Source organism: Tenrec ecaudatus, chromosome 6 (assembly GCF_050624435.1).
Source record: "Tenrec ecaudatus isolate mTenEca1 chromosome 6, mTenEca1.hap1, whole genome shotgun sequence".
Lineage (NCBI taxonomy): Eukaryota > Metazoa > Chordata > Mammalia > Afrosoricida > Tenrecidae > Tenrec > Tenrec ecaudatus.
The window spans coordinates 82,274,250-82,301,071 of NC_134535.1; the positions used below are offsets into that span (position 1 = coordinate 82,274,250).

Below are 26,822 nucleotides of genomic sequence, written 5' to 3' on the forward strand. Positions count from 1 at the left end.
ATTCGTGTTAATTGTAGAATGCGGGGATTGAACATGAAGCAGGCAAGAGAGCGGGTGTTATGATTTCTACAGATAGAATCCATAGCCTTTTACATCTTTGATTTTGGCCTGAGAATGTAGGCATCGTCCTCAAGTTGTGAAATGTCAAATGTAAGTGAACAGATAAGACACAAACAGAATATCGGGTCAACCCATACATAAGGCCCAATTAAGGTCTGCTACCTGTGCGCAAAGACAAGGAGAGTAGGAAAAAATGGCTTATTTTTATGCAAATAAGATTGGCAGGCAAACAAAATTAGGTGAGTGACTTACCCCGCATCCGAACTGTTCCCACAGAGCAAAGGTTCTAGCATGCCAGGAACTGTGTAAAAATTGGCTAGAAAAGTTTGAATAAAGTACATTTAAGTCAATGAGAGAATACGGTTCCACAATTCCTAATTAGCCCCAGCAGAAAAACGTTCCTGGTGTCCCCTCACAAAATCTTTTCTGACTGCAGTGAAACCGGAAAAGTTTCCTCAGGAATGATTTTCCTGCAGAAATTTACATTGTAAAGGAGTGACCCCAAGTCCCTGGATGCAGCCAGAGATACCTGAACTTCTACTTCACATTGTCATGCTAGGCTCTGGTACTTGTCTCCAAGGGAGAGGAAAGTGAGTTATCTGAATTTTTCAATCCTTTCTACAACTCCATCTTGCTAACCTTATAAACTTCTCTATCAGAGAGAGTCTAAAAATCCTCACTGGTCGCTAGTTACCACGTCCTGTTTTGAACTAGAAGAGATGTTTTCTCTTCCTGTACGCCTTCCTGAGATCCCCTCTGAAATATTCTCCTTAGGGCTACTGAGCTGTCTGTCTTTCCGCAGGGGTGACTGACGGTGAGAGTAACTTTTAAAGTTAACTCACAGAAGTGCTAATGCACCAAACTTTCCTTTCCATAGACCCCAAAGCTTCGGTTCTTAACATGAAGGTATTAACACTCCTCAAGACAAATGGGGCCTGATCCCTAGACAAGATCAATGACTACAGTCCTGGTAGTATGAACAAGGCTTGGTGTCCTGAGGCAGGGTGTTGCTGTCAGGCCCCATCGAGCTGGTCCCGACTCATAGTGGGCGAAATGCTGCCTGGTCCAGCGACATCCTCACAATCGCTCATCTGTCGAGCCCATTGCGGCGGCCACTGTGGCAGTCTATCTCATCAAGGACCTTCTTCTTTGTCGCCACCTCCTTACTTTGCCAAGCATGATGTCCTTCTCCAGGGACTGGTCTCCCGACAACACAGGCGAAGTATGTGAGACGAGGTCTCCACAACCTTGCCCCTAAGGAGCACTCTGGCCGGCCTTCTTTCCAGACAAATTATCGGTTCTTTTGGCAGCCCATGGTACTTTCAACAGTCTATGTCATCACCCTAATCTAAATACACGGATTCTTCTCCGGTCTTATTCAGTGTCCAAGTTTCACATGCATACGAGGCAATGGAAAATGCCATGGCTTGGCTCAGGCACACCTTAGTCCTAAAAGCAACCTCCTTACTTTCCAACACTTGAAAGAGGTCTTTCTTGTGAAGCACATTTATTGAGTGCAATGCGCTGTTTGATCTCTTGACTGCTGCTTCCATGAGCATTGAATGTGGATCCAATCAAGATGACATCCTTGGCAACTTCAACCTTGGCTCCATTCATCATGATGTGACCTGTTGGTTCAGTTGGGAGGATTTTTGTTCTCTTTACATTAAATTGTGTCCACACTGAAAGCTGCCACCCGGAATCTTCATCCGCAAGGGCTTCAAGTTCTCCTCCCTTTCAGCAGGCAAAGTTGTGTCACCTGCACGTTGCAGGTTGTTAATGAACCTTCCTCCTATCCTGATGCGGCTTTCTTTTTCATACACCCCACCGTCTCTGATGATTTGCCCTCCACACAGATTGAGTAAGTATGGTGAGAAGATACAACTCAGACGCACACCTTTCCTGATTGCAAACCATGCAGTACTCCCTGTTCTGCTCCCACAAGTGTCTCCTGACTCATGCACAGGTTCCACGCAAGCGCAATGAGGTGTTCTGGAATTCCCATTCTTCTCACAGGAATGCATGTTTGTTATGACCCACGCAGTCGTCAAATACCTTGGCAGAGTGAATAAACGAAAGGAAACATCTTCCTGGTATTCTCTGCTTTCCGCCAAGATCCATCTCATGTCAGCAATGAAAACTCCCTTGTTTCATGTCCTCTTCTGAATCCGGCCGGAACCTCTGGCAGCTCCATGTGCTGCTGCAACCACTGTTGGATGATTTTCAGCAAAATCGTACTTGTGTGTGGCATTAATGACATGATGCTATAATTTGAGCATTCTGTTGGGTCACCTTTCTTTGGAATGGGTACAAATATGGATCTCTTGCAGTCAGTCGGCCAAGGACCTGTCTTCCAGATTTCCTGGCAGAGAGAAATGAGTGCTTCCGTGCTTCAGCAGCTTGCTGACACATTTCAATTCCTCTGCCTTGTGTTTGGCTAAAGCCTTCAGCGCAGCTTGAACGTCTTCCTTCAGAACCATTGGTTCTTGCTCATATGGGATCTCCTGACACGGTGGATGGTCAACTAGTTCTTTTTGGTACAGCGACTCTGTGTATTCTCCATCTTCTCTTAATGCTTCCTGCATCATTCATTATTTTCCCCCATAGAATCTTTTAATATTGCAGCCCGAGGCTTGGATTTTGTCTTGAGTTCTTTCAGCTTAAGATAAGTGGAGTCTCACTAGCTATCTTCTGGACTAAATATCCCAGACAATCCAGCATAGGAAAAAGGAGTTTTATCACATTCCTGAGCCTGAATGTCAAAGCAAAAACTTAGGGAGTCATGTAAAGAAGCAACTCTTTTTTGGGGGGTAGGGGCAGGGGCAAAGGGAGAGAAGAAAGAGAGGGTGAGGGAGAAGGGAGTCCTTGAAGGCTCTGAACACAATCCCACCTCAAGGAAAGAGAATACATTTGCAGGGCTACTAGCCCTACGTTCCTGTCTGGCCCCAACTAAGGCCAGTGGCGGTGTGTGATCATGTAAGCTAGGGGCGGGCCTGTCTTTTTCCTCTTGTAGGGAAATGACCACCTACTTTTATTGTTGATGTACTCCTCCCAATCAAAGCCTTTGGTGCCATTTTCCAGATAGCTCTCGTTGAAGTTGATGGGCCACACAACACACTTGTTCCGCAGGTTCCCCATGAAGAGCTGCAGCCCGATCAAGGCAAACACGCTCAGGCAGAACACTGTCAGGATCATGACGTCGGACAGCTTCTTCACGGACTGAATTAGGGCCCCCACAATGGTCTTCAGGCCTGGAGAGATAGAACCCCCAGCGTCAGCGTCACCTCATACACCTCCCCACCTCCCCCGGCCTCCCTCTTAGCTACTTAAGGTTTCTTCTATGCCTCCCCGAAGCAGCACTTGAAAAACAGCCGATTCATCTTTGGGTATCGGGAGGAGAGTGATAATGGCCAACCGCAGGAGTAATTCTAAGTCAGTAGTTTTTATGATTTCTGTCAGTCACTTTTATGATTATTATCTTTTAAGTCGATCTTTTTTTTCCTTACTCGCCCCGTCTCCTTTCCTCTTGGGTGGAGTTTCCTGTGCTAACTGCTTCCCGGCCCCTAGGGAGAGCCGGGGTCTTGGTGCAGGGCTTTCCCACAGCGATTGGGTCCGCTTGGAACGCTCCCTTGCAGGCCGTCCTCCTGCCTGCTCCTTTTGGAGGGCTTACCTTCAATCTAAACGCTCCCACAAAGCTTTCCCTGACAGCTGCCCGCGCTACGGGGAATGTCTGGATAGCACGCTGTATTTTCCTTTGCAGTAGTTATTCATTTCCTTTTGTGGTTGTTTCCTCGGATTTTAAAGGGGGACGTTGGGTGGGTCACGGCACATCACTGGCTGTGTGACTGAGCAGGGCACTGACCCTCCTGGAGCCCCAGCTCCTGCATCTTGAAATCGGGTCTGAGGATGGTTGACTGTCGCTAGGGTGGTGGTGAGTGTTAAGTGTGCGTGTGTAAAGCACTTCCCTGGGTACCTAGCACACCACCAATGACTAAAAGGTTAGCCTCAGCTGGTGAATCTGTAAGAAGAAAGGGACAGGATCGATCTTCGTCAGACTTTTGGAAGGGTTAAGTAAGCTGATGCAGAAAGCACCTTGGGGAGCAGCCGGCTTATAGGCAGCTGGATACTCACAGTATCGTGCTGATGCATGTGACGGGGTGTGACCCGACGCACTGCAGACTTGGCGCGGCGATCGTCGAAGGGGCAATATGGATATGCCTCTTCCTTTGCCGGAACTTGCAAGTCATCAACTAGAATCGTCAAGGGATGTCGATCTGAATCCAGCAGCAGCGAAGGATGCTGTGGCCAGAATAGATGTGGCACACAGCTGTGTTGGAAGAATAACCACATAAGGTCACTGTCCTCTCATATCGTGAAGAAGATCTCCAGGGCAGTAAAGAGCCAAAGGTTGGACGATGGAGAAGCCCAAGGAAGAGTGTACAGCCTATGCTGAGTTACTGAATGGCCACCCACGGAGACAGGAGCTACTGGAGACAAGAAAGCACTTGCCTAGGAAACAAGGCACTTCACATGCCGCTGCGAGCATCCAAAGGCCAGAATCGTGGTCCCAGCTCAGCCACTCACTATCTACCCTACTTCAGAATGGGCTGGTCACCCTGCGGTCATTTTTCATCCCGAAACGTGGACACACAGCGCTCCACTGCAGAGCGCCGTGGAGGAAAGGCTGAAGAATCCCAGCCCAGAGGCTTTTAAACTAGGGAAGGGAGGTTTATTGCTTTTGAAATCGGGTAGTACACATTTCAGGTGGCTATTCCCGAACCTCTAGGAAACTCTGACACCGTGCAGTTAGGAAAGAAGATACTTCCACGAATCATCCAGGAAAAAAAGTCCTTACTATATTTGGCTGGGTGGGGGCAGGTCTGGATTAGGTGGACAGATTAATCCTGGGCCCCTAAACATACACAGCTCTATTGCTGTTGTTTTCATGTTGTCCTGAAAGAATACTTAAATGGATCCCCAGAGAATGGTTGTCAAATTTCTTTCCCTCGGCTTCTTTAGGAGGGCCTTACACACGTTTCTCCTGAAAGGTTCACACGATCAATTCTTTGACCACAAGCTCTTCCTGCTACAACTGAATTGGGAAGTCAGCTGTAAGCTCTCACTTATATTAATAACAAGCGTATAAAACCACCCTCAGCGCCACTGAGTCAATTCAGACTGACGGTGACCCTGTAGGGCAGGGCACACTGCCCCTGCGGGTTTCCAAGGTCATGACTCTTCACGGGAGGGGAAGGCTGGCTGCATGTGGCTTCTCCGTAAAATTGAGGCCGTGGCTAATGACGTCTACAAGGCGACTCCAGAGAGCTGAGAGGAGGGTTTCTCAGAGGCTAATTGCTGAAGTCTGGGCCTTAAATCACCCATTTCTTGGATGAAAGTTCTTTTCGCTTTTAATACGTTTAAAGTAGAAACGAAAAAGCTTGAAATAGGGAGTTTCCGACTGCTGCTGCTGCTTCTTCACAGGGGCCGAGAGACACAGATGCTAAGGCAGCGGGAATCAGCCTCTAAATAAGATGAGCTGAAAGGTGTCCCCTCCTGATGCTCGTCCAGAGTACTAGCAGCAGACTGGAAGAAAGCACAGGGACCAATGCCTACAGGGCAGGAAGGCCCCTCGATCACCCGGCCATCAACATTAAAGGGGAAGAACAGTTGCCGGATAGTACACAGGTCTCAGCCAAGCTTCTTCTTCATTCCATTAGGGTCGATAATTGCAAAATGGCCATGTTTGCAGGCACCAGTGCCAACTTGATGGAGATGGCACCATCTCTGCACCTCCTAAGCTCAAGCTCTGCGGTCCTGCCAGCAGTGGCTGCTTGATGTGCTGGCGAAATGCCACCGAGCGCCTGCTTCCCCGGCACGCACCAGCACAGGTCAAGAAAGGCAAGCAGTGGCTGGAGGGTTCCTGACCGGATGCGTGCAAGCACGGGAGAGCACCCCTGCTCCGGCTGCTGCTTCTGTTGGCTCGCAGCCCTCCACCCGAGAACAAGCAAGACACTGACAGAGAGGGGATTATCCAAACCCGAGCAGCATGCTCCTGCAAATGACTCCTACACACCAGAGGGTGCGACAGAAGCCACGTGGGGACAAGTTGGACAGCGAGAACTCTTGGAAAAGGCTAACAGGAACCAGCATCCGGATGCGCCTCAGCAGAGCCGCTCGACGCACTTACTGTAGATCACGAGGAGGCAGCCGGACCGCAACGTAAAGAAAGGTCAGCCGCCAGAGAGGGAGTTGGGCAGTTAAGGAATTCTGAGAACCAGGTGATGCCCTGCTGCAGAATTCCACTCTGCTCTGCAACCTGGTGCTCCCGTCTCTTCTCATCATGCCTGCCAAGCCCTGGAGCACATGAACAAAGCCTGCTCAAGTCTAGAGGAACCAGCCACATCTATTGGCCAGGGGTATGGTCCACCTATAAATAAAATAAGCTTGTGTTCCCGTGTGTGTGGCTCAGCCTGGGAGATCTGAGTGGTTTGAAACATAAGTCAGTTTTCAAGAGAACTGATGCTGGACAGAGCCTAGCAGGGATGACAAGCAGCTCTCGGACCGCAGGGAGAACAGTCCTCCCACTCCCAAAGGCAGCCGTGGGCCCGGACAAGTCCGAGGCATGCAGGAGAGCCTGGTCAGCACACCTGGAGAGACCTGGAGATTAGATGCATTCACTCTAGCCGACACTGACACCCCAAAGTGTGACCCGAATGACACGAGCTCTCCCAAGGGGGCCGGCGAGGTCTGGAAGTCCCAGTGTTCTTCCACCTGCGACCACTGTGTTAGACGTTTGCTATCTTTGGGAAAAGGGCTGGATTAACAACGAGAACATGTGAAGAGGAACATGCAGTCTGAACAGTCTGTCCGCTCCCTTCACCACGCTCTCTGCCTGCAGCTGGGTGAAGGGGAGGGCTCACCATTTCCGATGCCACAGCTCTGGAGGGCAGAGAGGAAGTAGTAAGGGGCCAGCCATAGCTCCAAAACAACAAAATGGCATTTAGAAAGTGCTGAGGCGTTGAGGACAAGTCTTGGTTTTGAAGAGGTCAAGAAGTGGAGCTCTCTATACCAGGAAGCATGACTCTAAAAACCTCTGAGAAATGGCGCTAGAAGATTGTCACACTCTGCGGGTACTCGTCCACGGTCACAGCATGCAGAAAGTGCCACTGTGGCCCTGTCACTCAGAAGTTCATTTTCACATCCAGGTCAAGGCCGAAAAAAAAAAAGCCAAAAAAAGTGAGAAGGCATATCTTCTCCTAAGCAGAAGATTCTAGTGTGGAGTGGAACCTGGCAAGTTCCAGATCCAAGAAAATTTCCATAACGGATACCTTTAGCACCAAGTCCCTTAGAAGCAAAAGCGAGCCCATGAGTGTTGTACATTCAGGTCCTGAATGAGCAATAAGAATGGGGATCTCCCCACCCCCCAAGCTGCGGGAAGGCAACTGAAGTAAAATTTTCTTATGCAAGAGGCCAGGGTGACTCCTGGGCCTTCCTCTCTAATCTTGCAGTCCCGACACACTCAAGATATCCACTGAAGATGCTACGCGGAGGCTGGCGGCCGGCCATGGATGCCACGTGGGTGGGTGTTCTAGGAAAGGGGATCCCTCATGGGGGGGCTCTACTTTGGGAAGCAGAGACATCATTGGCTGTACTGCAAACACTTTGAATTCTGCAGCTAACTCAAAAAGGACCGAATGGACTTGAGATGAAAAGCCACCCCGCGATGTACGCGTCACGATGCCACTCGCTCACCGAGAGCTGGGTTATTATCGGCTGTCAGCCCCAAACGCCCCAGCCCTTTGCCGCCGATCCTGACTCCTGGCAGCCCAATGTGTCACAGGGTGAGACTGCTCCAGCTTTGGAGAAGTAACCTGCCACGCCTCTCTTCCACCGCCCCATGGAGCGGTTCAGTCCCAGACCGTCACCATGGAGCGAATGTTGCGGTGAAGCCAGACACACGAATCGTCTGATTTCCAGCGCACTTGGAGGTCAGGTTTGACACCACACTGCAGTCCATTCAGTGTGCGGTAGCGGCATGGGAAACATGAAGTGCTGTGAGCGTTACCCAGACGGGACACGGAGAAGGAAGCGAACACCCGCTGTCGGGAGAGTGGCGCCGACACACTTGCCACCGACCTCTTCCATTTGTGGAAAACACAGCCTCTTTGAAGTGCAACCGGGCAACAAGGCAGCCTTTACCCGAGAGCAAACCGTCAGTGCCACGCGGGGACCTGGCACCAGCCTTGCTCATGGCTTTCCATCCCCGGCAGCCTCTCCAAGCTGGCTCACGGGTGCGCCTCCAGAAACGGCAATCCCGGCATAGGCATCGGTTTCACACTCTGGAAAGGAGGTCTACATCTTGGTCCCGACTCTTTCTTCGGTCCCAGGTTTCCTCTCCAGGGCCATAACTGCCACTACTGTCGTCATTTGTGGGACGCGCATGCCACTATGCACTGTCTCACTCTATGCGTGGGCTGAACAGACTCGCGGAAAAGTGGAATCAAAGGGGATGGAATTTCCCCAGGAACTCTTTGAAGCTCTCAGGCGGCTGGGTCTGTGTGTCCATGTGGTATGCACAACTGGAGCCTTAAGATGAGAAAGCGGCACCAGTCAAGACTTAGGCTGCAGAAAGGCTGTGGTCACAAGCGAGCGGTAGCTCAGAGGCACAAGCTCTGGGCGCGACCACAGATGACATCTGCTGCCCTAGTTTGGGAGCAGAATGCGGCTTTCCACTTTCATGCTGGAAGAGAAGTTTTGAGATCACAGGAACACGGAGAGACAGATGCCTTGCAGAGGGCGCAGCGGGGGAAGCGAGCAGAAATCTCGGAGCAGGGGAGACAGGCCGCAGAGAAACTGAGACGCAAAGACCTGGCACTCCAGACGCCTGCACAGTAAGACAAGACCTGCCTAAGCATCGGGGCCCCGGAGAACGAGCTGAGCTTTCTGTGAAATGCACTTAAAATGGCTAGGAACTAAGTCTTAGTATGTCAGGGTTGTCGTCGTGTTTGCCAAGGATATACTCTGTCTGAATTCCCAGTCCTCCTTGGTAGTGAGCAAGCGAGTGCTGCTAAAACAAAAGCATTTGTGTTGTGCATCTTCAGGCCCGAATGACTGTCCGCTCCCTGGCCCAAATTAGTGAATGGGAACACTGAGGTGCAGGCGCCCCATGGCTCCAAGTCTGCTCTCTCCTGATGGTTAGATAACGTTGAATAGGAGGAGGCAGATTTCTGAGTTGGCCACATGGGGGGTGGCGGGTGGGGAAAGCCACCAGGTGGCAGGACTCAGGCGGCTTTGTTCTGAATCATGTTGCTGTTTCTACAAACTGCAGCGAGAAAACTGGTCTCTGGGGAGAGTCCTCAGTGAAAATCCCCAGGATGGGGATGGAAAGCCGGCCACTACCAACACAGGTTTAGGGAGAGGACCTAGAACACCTGTTTAATCCAGATGTCCAGCATGGTCCTCGGGAACATAGTATTGCCTAGTTCAGTTGCCAGGCTTTGCAGTACAGTACGGAATTGATCTTAACTGGGGCTGAGCTCCTGGGGAAGATGGGGTCTGGGACCAGTCCTCTGGTTTTCAAAGGGGTCCGTCAGCTTCCAAAGGGCCAGCTCCCTCGACGCCCACACCGAGTCCTCTCTTCGTGCCCGCTGCGGTCTTTCCATGGGCTGCCCAGACGCTGCGTGCTTCGCCACACCGTGTAGGGTGTCACGTCTTACCTTTGACTTTTTAACAGCCCGTGGGAGTCTGCATGGGAACTGTGTTTAAGAGCGGTCTCTGACAGCAAGCACTGCAGGGGACTCTTGGCTCTCATTCTAGGGGAGCAGCTGCAGAGCGGGCCAGACAACAAAAGGGAAGTTCGCTAACTCCCAGGCTCTTGAATTTATCAGGAATCCTGGCTAGTAATCGGGGTCAGTCTCTTCTGTGATTTACTCGTTCCACAAACTCAGTAACAGTCAAAGTACCATGAATTCTTTGAATGACATCCCATCAGCAAATCATGCGACAGGAGGTCTTGGAACCACAGGCAATGGAGTGATGGGGAGGGTTAAAATTACTGTAATTCCACAAGGCAAGGAAGCAAATGACATGTCCCAAGAGACAGCCAGCTTGGTGACAATTTTTTTCCACGCCCCCCCCCCCCCCAAGCACTGTGAGACCTACTAAGTGATTCTTAAGCACGTGCTTTTAAACAGTGTGGATGGCGTGGGTGCCGCATGCCTGGCAAGCACTGTCAGCGGAGCCAGGAGCCGTTCCACAGACCCTCGCCCGGGAAGACATGCAATGCAAGGCTTGGACAGAATGGATGGCGGGGGAAGAGGAGATGAGGCAAATTCGGTCAGTTTAGTGCTTCAATTTTTCTCACCTGGAATTACAGAGATAGTTTTCAGTGCTCGGAGAACCCTGAATGTTCTCAGCGCTGAGACATTGCCCAGGTCCACAAACTCTGTCACATATCTGTAGTAAGGGAGGCCACACACAGACACCAATGACAAACACAGACACAAACACAAACACCAAAGGGGGAAAAAAAAAACCAAAACAAACAAAGCCACAACAAAACAAAAAGTACAGTACGTCACGTCAGGGCCCTAACCCCACACCTAACACCAACCCCGCGCCATCTTACCTGGGATTACCGAAATAGTTTTCAAAGCCCTCAGAACCCTGAAAGTGCGCAGAGCTGAAACATTGCCTAGGTTTACAAACTCTGTTATATACCTGCAGAATCAAACCAAAGTTAACTTGTAATGGTGCCACTGGGCAGGGGGTTGGGAATGGGGCAAAGAAAGGGTCTTACACACAAGCTATGACTTTATTTCACTTTTTCCTATGGCGGGGGGGGAGGTTAGTTTAGAAATAGAACTAGCTTCAGTAACACTTTGTTGGGTTAAGCTGGGCCAGGAGAACTCAGGAGTGTATCTGAGGGAACTGAAGGAACCAGGGTTCCCTGGGCTTCCTCTCGCAATCAGGATGGTGACACGCTCATCTCCTTTGGGATGTCTTTATTCTGAGCCCATTTAGCGGTTTTTCTTTAGTGAAAAAAGGGCAATTGAAATAAAACCCCAAACCAACCAACCCAACAAGCCACTGGCATCTAGCCGATTCTGACTCCTTGTTTCCGCGGCTGCACATCTTTCTAGGAGCAGACAACCCTCGCTTTCGCCCAGAGTGGTTCGTGGTTTTGAACCATAGACCCTGAGGTTAGCAGTCCAATGCTTACCCTGCAGGGCCATCAGGGCAAAAAAGAGAGAAAGGCCAAGGGTTCATCTCCAAATTTTGGATGGATTTCTTAGAAAAGGAGACAGACATCCTTTTGAACCAAGAGCCCCACACAAATAAATCTACATTAAAAGAACTTTTTAGTTGCCCCTGGCTAAATGCTTAAGGTCTTACATATAACCTATGACTTGTATATCTGAAAGACTTGTCTGAGAATTGCACGTAGCTTTTTGTGCCTGCAGGTCAAGTCTTAGCCGATGACACACAAAAGACAGATCAGGAAAATCCAGATCATGGCATCTGGACAGAAATGTGCAAAATGCCCGTTTTATCACCCCCTCTGGGCATGGCAAGGGCACACGGAATTTCGGCAAACACCAATTTGTATTCCTAGCATGGGGAGGCTCGAAACTGTCTTAAGAGAAAGTCAGCATTCCAGTTTCACACACCAGCGTCTGTTATCATTCCCACATCTCTAGTTGGGACACGTCTAGCTGCCCAGACCCACACATACACACATGCATTCTTTCTCTCTTACACATCTGTGCACGCAGACACGCCCGAACCTCCGAAACATCACGCAGCAGCACCAAACTCACTGCCATTGAGTCGATTCCGACTCAGAGTGACCCTCTAGGGCAGGGCAGAACCGCCCCTGTGGGTTTCAGAGACCGCTAACTCTTCACTGGAGGAGGGAGCCCCTGTCTCTCTCCTATCCGCAATACCACCGCCCCAGCCAAGCCTGCGCTTTACCCCAGCCTGGAGAAGAGAAGCAGCAGGACGCCTCCCACAGGGCTCTGTCACTAACTGCAGCCACACGAGGCACTCGGGGCCACTAGCACGCCAATGTGGAGTTAGGCTGGCCTCTAGCTCGAGCTGTGCATCCTGGCCAGTAATTCTTTGGTTTGGATTCCTCGGCTAATGTTCTGATGTGCTTTCGAGTCTGCATCACTGGCCGGTCTTATTAAATTGCAGGTGATCTCACCTATCAGGGAAATGGATTTTCAGCTTCGGACTGACGCCCAACAAATCCCAAGTCTCCACAGGGGTTCCCCTAGTGATGGGCCTGCAAACCTTAGTCAATGTTAGGTGGGGGGCGGGAGGTTCCAAAGTCCGTGGAAATTTTTTAAAAATTTTTTCATTCCATTTTCCATGAACCGTTTTTTTTTGCAGCCCCCCTCGCCTGAGGGCGTGCCGATGGGACATCACCTCCAGGCTCACTGTTTACCTTCTCACGCAGATACGGCCACTGCCAGTCCCCCCAGGGCCCTCCCCAGAAAGAACCGCGGGCAGACGCCCCGAGGGCCTGTCCATGAGTCTCTGTGCTATTCCTCGTCCAAACCCACTTGCAAACTGTCATACAGGCGACCCCGCACGGCCACACACGTGTCCACGCCCCGCACACGCACAAAGTCAGCAGAGAACTTACGCCATCATGATGACGCTGAAATCTAGCCAGTTCCATGGATCCCGTAAGAAGGTGAAGCCGTCTATGCAGAAGCCTCTCGCAATAATCTTCACTAGTGATTCAAAGGTATAAATCCCTGTGAATGTGTACCTGTCGAAGGAATGGGAGAGCTGGAGGTAATGTCTGAACAGAGGAAACTTTACATGCACGTTTCAAAGTACGGCTTGCCTGGAGCGTGCTTTCAATGAACAGACAAAACAGACAAGACAGGAAGGACGTGAGGAGGAGGAAGGCATGCCATGAATGACAGGAAGTGAAGCGCACAGGCTGAGGGGTGGGTCACTGTGCAGGGTCCTGAAGGGTATGGCAGGGATGAAACTCCATATTGCCAGGAGCAGCCAAAAACTCACTGCCACTAAGTTAATTCAAACTCAGGGCCCCTCAGGGCAGGGCAGAACTGCTCCTTCGGATTTCTGAGGCTGAAACTCTTTACAGGAGTAGAAAGCCCCACCCCCGTTGGTGGGACCAACCCCCAGCTGGTGGTTTTGAACTGCTGATCTTGTGGTTAGCAGCCTAATGCGTAACCACCATGCTAACCAGGTCAAAAAGGAAAGGAAAGCTCATGTTGGAGAAGGATACCGTTTCACCAGGAGGGGAAGGCCCCAAATGGTGATGGGTGGCCAGGAGAGGACAGCAGAGAAGGGAGGACACTTCCGAGGATTTCTTTATCTTCCTGGAGCTGACTTCTAAGACTAGTTCATCTGCATTCTCACCCCTCTCAAGGAAGTTTAAAAAGATGGGCAGCCATGGACAGTTTTCCTCGATGGATAGTGTATGACAACACAAGATCAAGAAATGAAAAGTCTTAAACACACAAATAAATAAATGAACTACTCACTCCACATTCTTCGACCACTCGGGAGGGTTACTAAAAGTCATGAATACACAGTTGGTCAAAATAGTGCACATAATGATCATGCTAAATACTGTAGAGAAGAGTCAAGGGAAAATACACACCATCTGCCCCGGCCCCCAAAGCAGACACATTTCATACGCGGCACCGTTTCCTCTGTCATAGGCTTTCCCATGAGCAATGAGATGGAAGCAGTCCAGCCATGCAAATTAGTCAGCATTTTCTAGATAAGGGGAGTAAATACCTGAAATGATTCCTATCCATCTAAACATCTGGACCAAGAAAGCCACTGAATCTAAGGAAGTAGTTCAGTGCTTGAGAAATTTTCAAACGTCCAAGGCAGGCCTCTAATTCATGCATCCAACTGCTTGCAATTCAGGGAGTGACTTTCAAAAACGACTCAAATTGGATATTAGTGAATTAAAGAGTCGGATGCCCTGGAACTGGGTGAAATTACAAAATTCTGAGCACTTAAACATAAGACGGGAGCAAATGGCTGCCAGCTCCATTTGTTCTTTTCCCTGAAACTAGCAGAAGCCCAAGATCCTCACATTATCATGTAAAGAAAATGAAATTGGCTGGAGCTCAGCTCGAGGGGGAAGGGGCATGGGTGTAGCCCTTGGAACTGGTGCCGTAGACAGCCAGTCAAACACGGGCTGGTAACAGCCGGATATAATGGTCCAAACCAAGACATTGACACGAGCAACCATGCACATGCTGCGGAAAAGGATATGAATGTATCAAAATTTTAATAGCTATTCTTCTTATCAGGTTAAAAGGACTTAAAATGTACAAGGCAGGCGTGGCACTAAATCTGAAGAGAGTTTTCCCTCTGTTTAATACTACAAAGGTCTGTGGAGAGAGAGAGAGAGAGAGAAAGAGAGGGAGATCATTAAAGCATGGAGAGTCATCACCACATCCAACAACATGCATCAGGGCCACGCAGGAAGACGGGCACTCCCTGGTTACACCCAGACCCGCCCTCCAGTGTCTCCATGTCACAGGTACGTTGGAAGGGGCGTGTGGTTCTGATTCAGGTCCACTTTATTGCAAAGAGAACGCTGGAAGCCCTGTCCAGGATTTGAAAGCTGTATGTGCGGCAAGTGCAGGTGACTGTGAGGAAGGATTTACTGTGAGCAGGGGATGGTTCACACAGTTCTTTCTTTCTTTTTAATCATTTTACTGGAGACTCATGCAGCTCTTATCACAATCCAGCCAGCCAGCCATTTGGTTCACACATTGCTAAGTGAAGGAAAATGTACCGAGCATTAAAGGGCAAGTACAAGTTATCCATTCATCAGCTGTTCATAACCCAGGGACTTTCTGTAAACGCCAATGAACTTCAGACACTAACTTCCCAGTTTGGTTTCTAAGGCAGGAAATGTTACCTGTCCCTACTGCCATTATACCCATTGCCAGAGTCAATTCAAGGCGACCCTAAAGGGCAGAGTAGAATTTCCCAAGGGTTTCTAGGCCATAAATCTTTTTTTTTAAATAAATATTTTTATTGGGCGCTCTTACATCTCTTACCACAATCCATACATTCATCCAGTGTCAAGCACATGTGCACATATGCCACCATCATCATTTTCAAAGCAGTCTCTTCCCACTTGAGACCCTGATATCTGCTCCCCATTTCTTCCCCTCCCTCCCCCACCCACCCTCCCTCATGAACCCTTGATAAGTTATAGATTATTATTTCCATATCTTACATCGTCCTCCATCACCCCTCACCCACTTTTCCATTATTTGTCCCCCCTGGGAGAGGGTTCTAGATTGATTCTTGTGATTGATTCCCCCATTTCCCCCCACCCCTCATCCCCTAATCCTCCTGGTATCTCTACTCTCATTGTTGGCCCTGAGGGGTTTATCTATCCTGGATTCCCTGTGTTGCGGGCTCTTATCTGTAGCAGTGCGCATGCTCTGGTCTAATCCGATTTGTAAGGTAGAATTGAGGTCATGATAGTGAGGGGAAGGAAGCACCAAAGAACTAGAGGAAAGTTGTATCGGTGCTATACTGCACCTGACTGGCTCTCTTCCCTGTGACCCCTCCAATTGTCTACAGATGGACACTGGGTCTCCACTCCATGCACCCCACTCCCCATTCACCTTGGGTATGGTTTTGTTCTGGGTCTTAGATGCCTGATCCCATCAACGCCTCATGAACACACATGCTAATGTGCTTCTTCCATGTGAGTTTTTTTGCTTCTGAGCTAGATGGCAGCTTGTTTATCTTCAAGCCGTTAAGACCCCAGACGCTATATGTTTTTTTTCCCTTTTTTATTACCCTTTTTATTATTAGGGGCTCATACAACTCTTATCACAATCCATACATACATCAATTGTGTAAAGCACATTTGTACATTCATTGCCCTCATCATTCTTAAAATATCTGCTCTCCACCCAAGCCCCTGGCATCAGCTCCTCATTTTTCCCCTCCCTTCCCGCTTTTCCCTCCCTCATGAACCCGTGATAATTTATAAATTATTATTATATTGTCATATCTTACACTGTCCGATGTCTCCCTTCACCCACTTTTCTGTTGACCGTCCCCCAGGGAGGAGGTTATATGTAGATCCTTGTAATCGGTTCCCCTTTTCCAACCCACCCTTCCTTCATCCTCCCAGTATCGCCACTCACGCTATTGGTCCTGAAGGATCATCTACCCTGGATTCCCTGTGTTTCCAGTTCCTATCTGTACCAGTGTACATCCTCTGATCTAGCCAGATTTGTAAAGTAGAATTGGGATGATAGTGGGGGTGGGGAGGGAGGAAGCATTTAGGAAGTAGAGGAAAGTTGTATGTCTCATCCATGCTACATCGCACGACTGGTTCATCTCCTCTCGGAGACCCCTCTGTAGGGGATGTCCAGTGGCCTACAAATGGGCTTTGGGTCTCCACTCCGCACTCCCCCTCATTCACAATGATATGATTTTTTTGTTCTGATGATGCCTGATACCTGATCTCTTCGACACCTCGTGATCGCACAGGCTGGTGTGCTTCTTCCATGTGGGCTTTGTTGCTTCTGTGCTTCTGAGCTAGATGGCCACTTGTTTACCTTCAGCCCTTTAAGACCTCAGATGCTGTATCTTTTGATAGCCTGCACCATCAGCTTTCTTCACCACATTTGCTTATTCACCCGCTTTGTCTTCAACGATTGTGTCGGGAAGGTGAGCATTATGGAATGCCAATTTAAAAGAACAAATTATTTTTACATTGAGGTAGTACTTGAATGGAGGCCCAACGTCCATCTGCTACCTTAATACTAAACCTATAAATATATGCATATAGATCTATTTCCCCATCCTCATAAATACATTTACATATGTACATGTCTTTATTTAGACCTCTATAAATGCCCTTTGCCTCCTACTTCTTTCCTCTATTTCCTTTGACTTTCCTTTTGTCCCACTATCATGCTGAGTCTTCATTTGGATTTCAGTAATTCCTCTTGGTTACATTACCCTTGATCAGACCCTACCAGGCCTCCTACACCCTCCTCACCACCGATTTGGATCACTTGTTATTTCCTTGTACCTGGGTTTGTTAACACCACTACCTTTCCCCCCACCTAGCCCTCTACCATGTCCCCCTGGAATTGTCAGTCCAGTTGTTTTCTCCTCCAGATAGTTCATCCAGCCTATCTTATTTAGAAAGACCTGTGGAGATAATAACATGCACAAAAACAAGACAGAGCAAAACCGAGCAACAATATAAAACAAAACAACAACAAACCAATGACAAAAAAACACCAAAACAAAACACAACATGAAAGAAAAGCTTGTAGTTAGTTCAAGGACTGTTTGTTGGCCTTTAGGAGTGCTTTCCAGTCCAGTCTGTTGGGGCACCAAGCCCTGGCCCCAAAGTCCACCTTCAGCATTCCCTGGGGACCTTGCCACTCCGTTCCCTTGCTGTTCTGTTGCACCCCCTTAGCGTTTTGCCTTGGTGTGGCAGCATCAGATCGGGCGTAATTCCCACACTGTCTCCAATGTTGTCCTTTGTAGGGTTATGGGTCAGTGAGGGACATCGTGTCTCATAGTGAGGTCGGCCATGTGGTCCTCTCTGTTGACTGGCTGCTGTGAGCGGGAACATCGTCCTCAAGGCCTGGTGGGCCAGGATGTACTCAACTCTCTCCTCCTCCCCCTTCCAGATGCTATATCTCTTGATAGCCAGATACCATCATCTTCACCACATTTGCTTATGTACGCATTTTGTCTTCAGTGATCGTGTTGGGAAGGTGAGCATTACAGAATGCCGGATTATTAGAACAAAGTGTTCTTGTGTTAAGGGAGTACTTGATCCAAGACCTATTGTCCATCTGCAACCTTAATTCTTAACATATAGACATGAGTACATAGTTCTATTCCCTTCTCATTAGATATGTATTCATATATATACATGCCTGTAGTTAGGCCTCTATAAATGTCCTTTGCCTCCTGGTTCTTTCCTCTATTTCCTTTTACTTTCCTCTTGTCCCACCATCATGTTCGGCCTTCAATCAGGTTTAGTAATTCTCACTGCTACATTACCTTTGGTTAAGCCCCACTAGGCATCCTATGACCTTCCTTCCATTGATTATAGTTCACTTGCTGTTCCCTTGTTCCTGGGTTGGTTCCCCCATCCCCCACACCTTCCTTTCACCCACCTCCCCTTCTCCGGCATCTCCCAGAACTACTGGTCCTGTTCTGTTCCTCTCCAAATTACTTATCCTGCCTACCTTATCTAGATAGATATTCAGATTCATTAGTAAGTGCAGAAACCAAGCGAAGCCAAATAAAACAACAAAGGAAGTCAAAACCAACAAAACAATAGCAACACGCAGCAAAAACAAAATAACAGTAACAAAAAGAAAGCCACTGACAAAAATGGAAAAATCTGTAAAGAGTTCGAGGTCTTTTTGTGGTTCTTTACGAGTGTTTTCCAGTAGTGTCTGATGGGGTGCCACACTCTGGCTCCAAAGTCTGTTTTCGGTATTCCCTGGGGGTTTCATCACTCTGCACCCCTGCTGCTCTGCTGTTTATGCCCTCGGTGCCTCGCCCGAGTGATGGGACCAGACTGTGCACTATTCCCACACTGTCTCCAGTGCTGTCCCCTGCAGCACCATGGTTCAATGAGGGACGCCATGTCCCATAGTGGGCCGGCCCTACAGTCCTCCCCGCACATTGTCTGCTCCGAGCAGGAACACCATCCTCAGGGCTTGGTGGGCCAGATGTCCTCTCCTCCCTCTCCATCCTTTTTCGTTTCTCCCGTGTGCTCTAATCCGACGCGCCCCTCTCCCCAGGCTGTAGCCCCAGCGATGTCCTCTGAGGTGCATTCTTCTGGGGGAGGTGTCCACGTCGTTGGGGTTGGGAACCAACCCCAGCCATAAATCTTTACAGAAGCCACCTGTCACATCTTTGTCCCTCAGAGCAGCTGTGAAGTCTAAACAGATGACCTTTCAGTTAGCAGCTGAGGGTTCGATCCACGAAGCCACCGAGGTCCTTAAGCAAAGCAAAGCTTAAGAATATATTTTCTTCTCCTTCAGACACCTCTCCATGGCTCCAGCTTACAGCACAGAGAGCTGCCACTACCTCAGCACTTGTACAGGATAAACATGCTTCTTTCGGAACCGGCTGTTTGAATGATCCTTACACGATCAGCTCTGGACAAGATACTCAAGTCCCTGAATTTAACATTTAAACCAGCGTTCACCGAGAGCACCCTTTATGTTAAGGAATGCCTCAGGTGCTCGGGAAATAACAGTGAACAAGAGAGGTAAAGTGTCCAGCCTTGTGTGTGTGTGCGCGCGCAGGGGGTGGGGGGACATAATTACTCTAACAGAGAAAACAAACCTGGCTTCAAATCAGTGCATCTGGTTCTATGCCCAAACTGGGAAGGAAGATCCATTTCCACCCCAGACAGGATGAATCAGAATCTACATTTTAACAAGATCCCCAGGGAATCTGTAAGGATCATGGGGGAAACTTTGTTAAACCTTAGATTCTGAGTCAGTGTACCTGGGGTGGGGATGCTACTGAACTGGAATGAACCAGTTCCATGTCCTGAAACAAACCATAACAAGCAAGTAAATAGACTGAGCTGGTACAGAAAGGGTGACAATGAGCCTGAAAGCAGGGCAAGGTCAGGGGATGGGCCAACAGTGGCAGGCCCAGGTGGGTGTATGGAGAGGTGGCAGTGTTTAAAGAGATGGTCCGGCTAAGCTTCCTTGAGAGAGGTGAGCCGGCTTGAGGGAAAGGAGAATTACTCACTCAACCAATATTTGGTAAGTACCTACCAACACTGCTCTGTCTGCCGTTTAAAAGCTCCTTAGTATTTTGCTCATCGTTAGTCTCAAAACTCGAACTCACTGCCATCAAGTCAATGCTGACTCGTGGCGACCCCCTGTGGGGTTCTGAGACTGTACCTGCTGACGGGAGTAGAAAGCCCAGTCTTTTTCCCGAGGAGCTGCTGGTGGTTTTGAACTGCCAACCACCACACCACCAGGGCTCCATGAGTTTCTCCAAAAAGCAGTCATTTTCCACTGAGAGTCTTCCTCTGTAGTCACACAGTTCATGCCCCTCCTCCAACAGGTTCCAATCATTCGTACCCTTGGCTTTGGGTCACAGTGCTTACCCCAAGCAGAATGCTTTCTCTCGTCCCCTGACTTCAGTCCAGTTGTTATCTCTGGGGAGCTACTTTAGGGCCAAATATTGTTTTAAGCTCCGGGGACACAGCATTGATTGAAATTGCATCTATTATATATGTGTGTGAGGGAGAACTAGTAGTTATAATGTGGGTGAAGATACAAAGTTCAATAATAAAAAGATGTGAAACGTGAGAGGCAGCAAGGGAGAACGATTTTCCCTTGGAGATGGGCATGGAAGGGAGGAGAGCAGTGGGGGTGGGGGAGGTTCACAAAAGAGGCCGTGAAGCTGCAGAGAGAGGCAGAGCCTGCTGGATGCCAAGTTCCTGGGGAGGAACTAGCTGTGGTAAATCCACAGCCGCAGCCCCTCACCTGTGAATGAGACCCATTCGAAACGGTGTCCTTCAGACTTCGCAGGTAAGTTGGAACAGGTGCATCGAGTCTTATTTAGCCTCACTGTAGCGTGTGTAGTGGTTATGCATTGGGCTGCAATCCCCACGGTGATTGGCTGAAACCACCAGCAGCTCGTCGGGAGAAAGACTGGGCTTTCTACTGCCATCAAGGGTTAACAGTTTCGGAACCCCATAGAGGGCAGTCCTGTGAGCAGAAATCTGCTCCATGGCGGTGAGTTCATGTAAGAAAAGGCCCAAGCCGGTCAATGATCTAAAAGCTGCACGTGGCAATAGGGCTGTGAGGAGACACGTCTTGTGAGCAGGAACAGGTTCAATGCTGCAAAGTGAGAGTGGATTTACATAACATTAAAGGGCAAGTCTGAGTTAGCTGTCTTTAGGTCAGACTTCCTAACTAGGGGCTGCCCCACGAGCTATTTTATGTAGTTTGTTTTAAATGAAAAGTAATACATTAGCATTTTTAAAAACCCAAACAGACTTTTAATTCCATCCCATTACTCAAAGATAATCTTTCATGCCACTTTTAAGTATCTCCTTCCAGAAATTATCTGTGTAAACATAAGCATACAGGCATATCCTTTAAATATGCACTCAAATAGAAACATGCCATAAAACTAATCCTTGTATTAAAATTAAAAATGAGCCCCTCACAGAGTTTAAAAGCCTAGGACCAGACGGCTTACCTGATGACTTCTACCAGATGTTAAAAAAAGTTAACAAAACTCCTTCACAAACTTTTCCAAAAACAGAAGAGGGGAAACCCAAATTAATTGTGAAGTCAGTTTTCCCCAAATACCCAAACCAGAGACATCTCCCTCTCACACACATAGACACTAGGTCAATCTCTTATGAAACCATGGGTAACTGAAGCCAGCAGCTTATAAAAATCAATGTACTACACTATATTAATAAAGGGAAAAACCTATATTTTCTGAATAAAAACCAAGCACAGGACAAAATGCAACACCCTTTCATTATAAAACATTCAACCTAATAAAGATCCTTTTTGAAAATCCCACCCTAACAACGTTACACTTGATGGTGGGAGACTGAAAGGTCAGGCACAAGACAGGGATGGCCATTGTGATCACTTCTAGTCAACATGGCACTGGAGGCTCTAGCCAGGGCAAGGAAGCACTGAAATAAAATCTCAGGTGTCCCGACTGGAAGGAAGAAATAAACGATCTCTCTTTGTAGATGTATAATCTTACACAGAGAAAATCCTCTGTGCAAACACACGCACGCACGTACGCAACCATCAGAGCAAATAAAAAAGTTCAGCAAGGTTCAAGAGAGATGATCAGTATAAAAATTCAGTTGTATTCCTATGCACTAACGATGAACAATTAAAACACAAATGAAGAAGGCAATCCATGGAAGATGTGTGGCAGAATCCAGAGTAAAGGGGCCCGGGTGGTGTAATAGGTGATGATGAACTGGGCTGTCAATTGCAAGGTCAGTAGTTTGAAACCACCAGGCACTCTGTGGGGGAAAGATGAGACTTTCTACTCCTGTCAAGAGCTACAGGCTTGGAAACCCAGAGACAGTCCCTCTCTGTCCCATAGGTTCACTATGAGTCAGAACAGACTTGATGGCAATGAGATGATACAGGGCAAAATTCTTAGGGATGAATTTAAACAAAAGATGTATAAGACTCATGCACTGAAAACTAAAAAACACTGTTGACAGAACACTTAAAAGATAATCCATGCTCATGGGTTGGAAGATAGAAAAACTCCTCTAATACGATCCTACAGATTCAATACAATTCCCACACAAAGTCCTATTGCCCCTTTTTGCCAAATGGACTAAGAGTCACATGGCATTGCAAGGGAGCGAAAGGGCCAAAGCAATCTTGAAAGGGAGGCCCAGTGTCAGAGGGCCCACACTTCCCGATTCTGGAATTTGCTACTGTGGTGCAATGAATTATGTGACATGGTTCTTTTAACCACAGCTTTTATAACTTCCACCAAATGGCTGGGTGGGATTATACAAGTAGGGTGTACAGAATGGATCTGTCAGGTTTGCCAACTTGCCGGGTTGAAGATGTACCACCGTAGAAGCAGAAACCAGGGATCTCGCTGTCATCAAGAAAGATGATCCAGGAGAAGAGCGTGTTGTCGGGGCCTCGAGATCTTGCCCACTAAACCTCTTCAATCCAGGAGACAAAGGCGTAACACCAGAGGAACATAGGAGTGCTGGCAGCAGACGCAGCAGAACCAAGAGTCAGTGCGTGAGATACAGTGAGACACAAAAGCAGCAGCAGGCTCCCCAGCCCGCAGAGCAATTAAAGCTGAGTATCTTTGGGCAAGAAGCTCACCTGTGGGTGGGGTGCACCAGGAACTTAATGGAGGGAGCTAGGTTTACTGAATCACTGAGCTACAGCTGGGCGCCTTTGTGCTGGGGTTTAAGGCAGCGTGGGGTGCCTTTCCCGGTTTGTCAGCAGCACAAAAGGAACTTTGTAACACTTGTCTGAGAAGGTCAGGGCCAGGGGACTAAAGAGAGGTATCCCTACAGGCATGGCTGAGAACAGGGGTGTCTGACCAAACAATGTCCTGGACCTCTAAAATGCGGAGTTGTAGCCTGCTGTCTTCCCTAACGAAGCCTATCATCATGAGTTCTGTGTGGCCATGGAACCCAGCGGAGAAGTGGGCAGTGCCTTGCAGGAAGGATAACATGTCAGAACTGGTAAAGCAAGTTGGAGGGTAGAGGCGTGTCTGACTCAGCCTCAGACGAATTAACTTTGGGTTGACATTGAGTGAGACTCCTTCCCTTTATGAAGTCAAGCGGTCAGACGCCACCATCACGCCACCACACCAAGAGAGCTGCACTGACAAAACGGTACGGTGTTAACATAGAGATAAGCTCGTGAATCAATATATTTCTGGACTCAAAGTCCAGAAATAAATTCACATTTGTGATCGATTGATTTCTGACAAGGATACCAAGCCGATCTAAAGGAGAAAGAACATTCATGTCAGCAAATGGTGTGGGGACAACTGGATCTCTATATGCAAAAGATCTCTATATGCATCATAGCGAGAAAACAAGCTGAACATGGGTCATAGTGGGAATTCTAGTAAGATGACCTGCATGAGCAGTCTAGGATCCTTACTCTCAGGACACCAACGAAATAATAGACCGTTCTCAGCCATGTAAAGACTTTGAAATGGTGAGCAAAGGGCTGCAGCAAGGACTAGCACACCAAATCAAAACAAGGATATTTCAACAATAGCAAAAGCACTTCTTCCACCGTCCCCGCCCCTCTGGCTCCTTGTCTGGCAAGGCAGGTAGCTGCGGTCTCTGCTACAGCTGCACCCCACACCAATGCATGGCTTTACTGGACACTCAGAAAGTCCCCAGCCTCCGTCTCTGAAATAAGGGAGACAGATCTCGCTAGCAGGCTGGTCAAAGTGTGCATTTCATGTCGGGAGGTGGTTTGAAACACCGAAACCTTCGTCTCACCAGAATGGGAGCCCTCACAGGGAAGGAAAGAAACCAGTGACCAAGGACTGAGGTCTGTACTCACATGAGTGTGGATTAATCTGAGTGACCTTTCTAACCAGTTTGGGAACTGCTAGAGGACAAACTTTGGTGTGGCTTGAAAAAGAGGTATTACAGGGAGGGACAAGGAGCAAGCAGCAGTCTGAAGGCTCTGCCCACCTTAGAGTATCTTGTTGGAATTAGCACTACTGAAAGTACCACATATAGAAGGACATTGAGAACTTACATTGTATAAAATTTTAATGTCCTGGCTTTAACAAAAGATCACAAGGCACACAATGACATGAAAAAAGATGGGCCATTTAAGTGAACAAGTCAAGGGGAGAGAAATGATATTTCTAGACGTACAAATAATGAGCAGATTGGAAGAATATAATACAATATTAAACAAGCTCAAAAAGCTAAAGGAAAACACCGACAAAGAACAGAAGGAAGTTGGGAATATAACACATAGACAACATGATAGTATAAATAACTAGACAGGCACTATAAAGAGAAATCAAACAGAAATACTGGAACCAAAAGGAACAGAAATACTGGAAAGAAAAGCTCATTGCAAGAACTTAACAGCAGATGGCAGAATAAATGAGTCAATAATTCAGAAGATATGGCAATAAAAATCATGGAGTCAAGATCAAGACAAGAGAAGGCTCAAGACTGGCTGAACACAGTCTGATGGAAATGTGGGACATTACCAATTGAACTAGCACACACATCTTGGAGATTTCAGAAGGAGATGGGAGAGAGAGAGAGAGAGAGAGAGAGAGAGAGAGAGAGAGAGAGAGAGAGAGAGAGAGAGAGAGATTTAAATGGGTAGAAAATGAACATCTGACTAAGGATCTGAATACACAAATCTAAGTAGCTCAGCACATTCTAAGTAGGAGATTCCCACCAAGACACATAATCAAGTTTTAAAAAACAAAAGAAAGCAAGCATTCAGAAAGCAGCAAGAGAGAAGTGAATACTAGCATACAATAGGATTGAAACAAACCAAATCCATGCCTGTAGAGGCAATTCCACGCATAGGGATCCTAGAGGACAAAGTCAAACTGCCCTGCTGTAGGGTTCCCAAGTCTGCAGACTTACAGAAGCAGACAGCTGCATCTTTCTCCCCTAAGAGCAGCTGGTGGGTTTGAAACACTTTCCTTTGGGGTTGCAGCTGAATGCCTTAGTCCCCATGCCATCAAGGCTCTTTACAATGATACTTGGTTCCGACTTCTCATCAGAAACCTTAGACCAGGAGGGTGTTGCTTATATCTCCACCAGGACGTGAACGCAACATATCGGCACAAAGCAGGGGACCAATAGATTGTGGGGCCGGTCCCAATCCCAATTACTTGGATACAAACCCCGCTCATCCCCCCGCCCCCGTATAATTCATTTCAGAGGATAGCACTGAAGCTCAGGGAGAGGGCAAGTCTGATCAGAGCATGCAAGAACAAACGAAGAGGGAAGGAGAGACAGTAGAACACATCCTAGCCCAAGCCCTGAGGACTATATTCCTGCTCAGAGCAGCCAATGCACAGAGAGGACCAAAGGGCCAGTCCCAAAACAAGACACAATGTCCCTAACTGACCCATAGCCCTACAGGGGACAACACTCAGGAGGCACAGTGCAGGAGTTGTTCCTGATCTGACCCCACCACACGTGGCAAAACACTAAGGGCATGCAAGAGAGAGCAAGGGGAGCAAAGCAATGAAGTCCCCAGGGATTACCAAAAATAAACTTTGGGGCCAAACCGTGGCACCCCATCAGACTCAACCGGTAAACACTCCTAAAGGTCAACAAAAAGACCTTGAACTATTTATAGGCTTTTCTTTTTTTTGTCAAGAGTTTTTGTTTTCTTTTGTTGTCTTGCTCTGTCTTGTTTTTGTACTTATTATTGTCTCTGCATGTATATCTAGATAAGATAGGCGGGATAAACAACCCAGAGGAGAAAGAAATGGGAGTGATGGTTCCAGGGGGACACAAAAGAGGGGGAGGTGGGGGGAAAGGAAGTACGTGTTAACAAACCCAGGGACAAGGGGACAACAAGTGATCTGAAATCCATGTTGAGGAGGGTGGAAGATGCCTGATAGGGCTTGATCAAGGGCAATGTAACCGAGAGGAATTACTGAATCTCAAATGATGGCCAAACATGAGAGTGGGACAAGAGGAAAGTAAAAAGAAAGAGAGGAAAGAACTAGGAGGCAAAGGAGGCCTAGATACGTAAATATATTTATATATAAGGATAGGGAAATATATCTATATACATATATTTGTCTTATGATAGCAGATGGACATTGGGCCTCTACTCAAGAAATCCCTCAACACAAGAACACATTGTTCTAATAACCTGGGATTCTGTAATGCTTACCTTCCCTGACATGATCGTTGAAGACAAAATGGGTACATAAGCAAATGTGGTGAAGAAAGCTGATGGTGCCCAGCTATCAAAAGATATAGATAGCATCTGGGGTCTTAAAGGCTTGAAGATAAACAAGTGGCCATCTAGCTGAGAAGCAACAAAGTCCACATAGAAGAAGCACACCAGCCTGTGTGATCATGAGGTGTCGATAGGATCAAATATCAGACATCAAAGACACACAACAAAAATCATGTGAATGAGGGGGAGTGTGGAGTGAGATCCCTCACAGAAGAGTCACCAGGAAGAGATGAGCCAGTCAGGGTACAGTATAGCACCAAT

The 26,822-nt window shown here is 48.0% G+C and overlaps 1 protein-coding gene across 1 annotated transcript in view; it reads right to left on the reverse strand.

The window, feature by feature from the left end:
* The window catches only part of SCN8A (sodium voltage-gated channel alpha subunit 8), a 176,916-nt gene that overhangs the window by 110,651 nt on the left and 39,443 nt on the right, over positions 1-26,822 (reverse strand). Inside the window, exons 2-5 of the mRNA XM_075551664.1 lie at positions 12,710-12,838; positions 10,424-10,515; positions 3,090-3,311; positions 313-376 (exon numbers count right to left, since the gene is read on the reverse strand). Coding sequence (XP_075407779.1) covers positions 313-376; positions 3,090-3,311; positions 10,424-10,515; positions 12,710-12,717 — 386 coding nt within the window. The 5' untranslated portion in view covers positions 12,718-12,838. The remainder of the gene's footprint in view (positions 1-312; positions 377-3,089; positions 3,312-10,423; positions 10,516-12,709; positions 12,839-26,822) is intronic.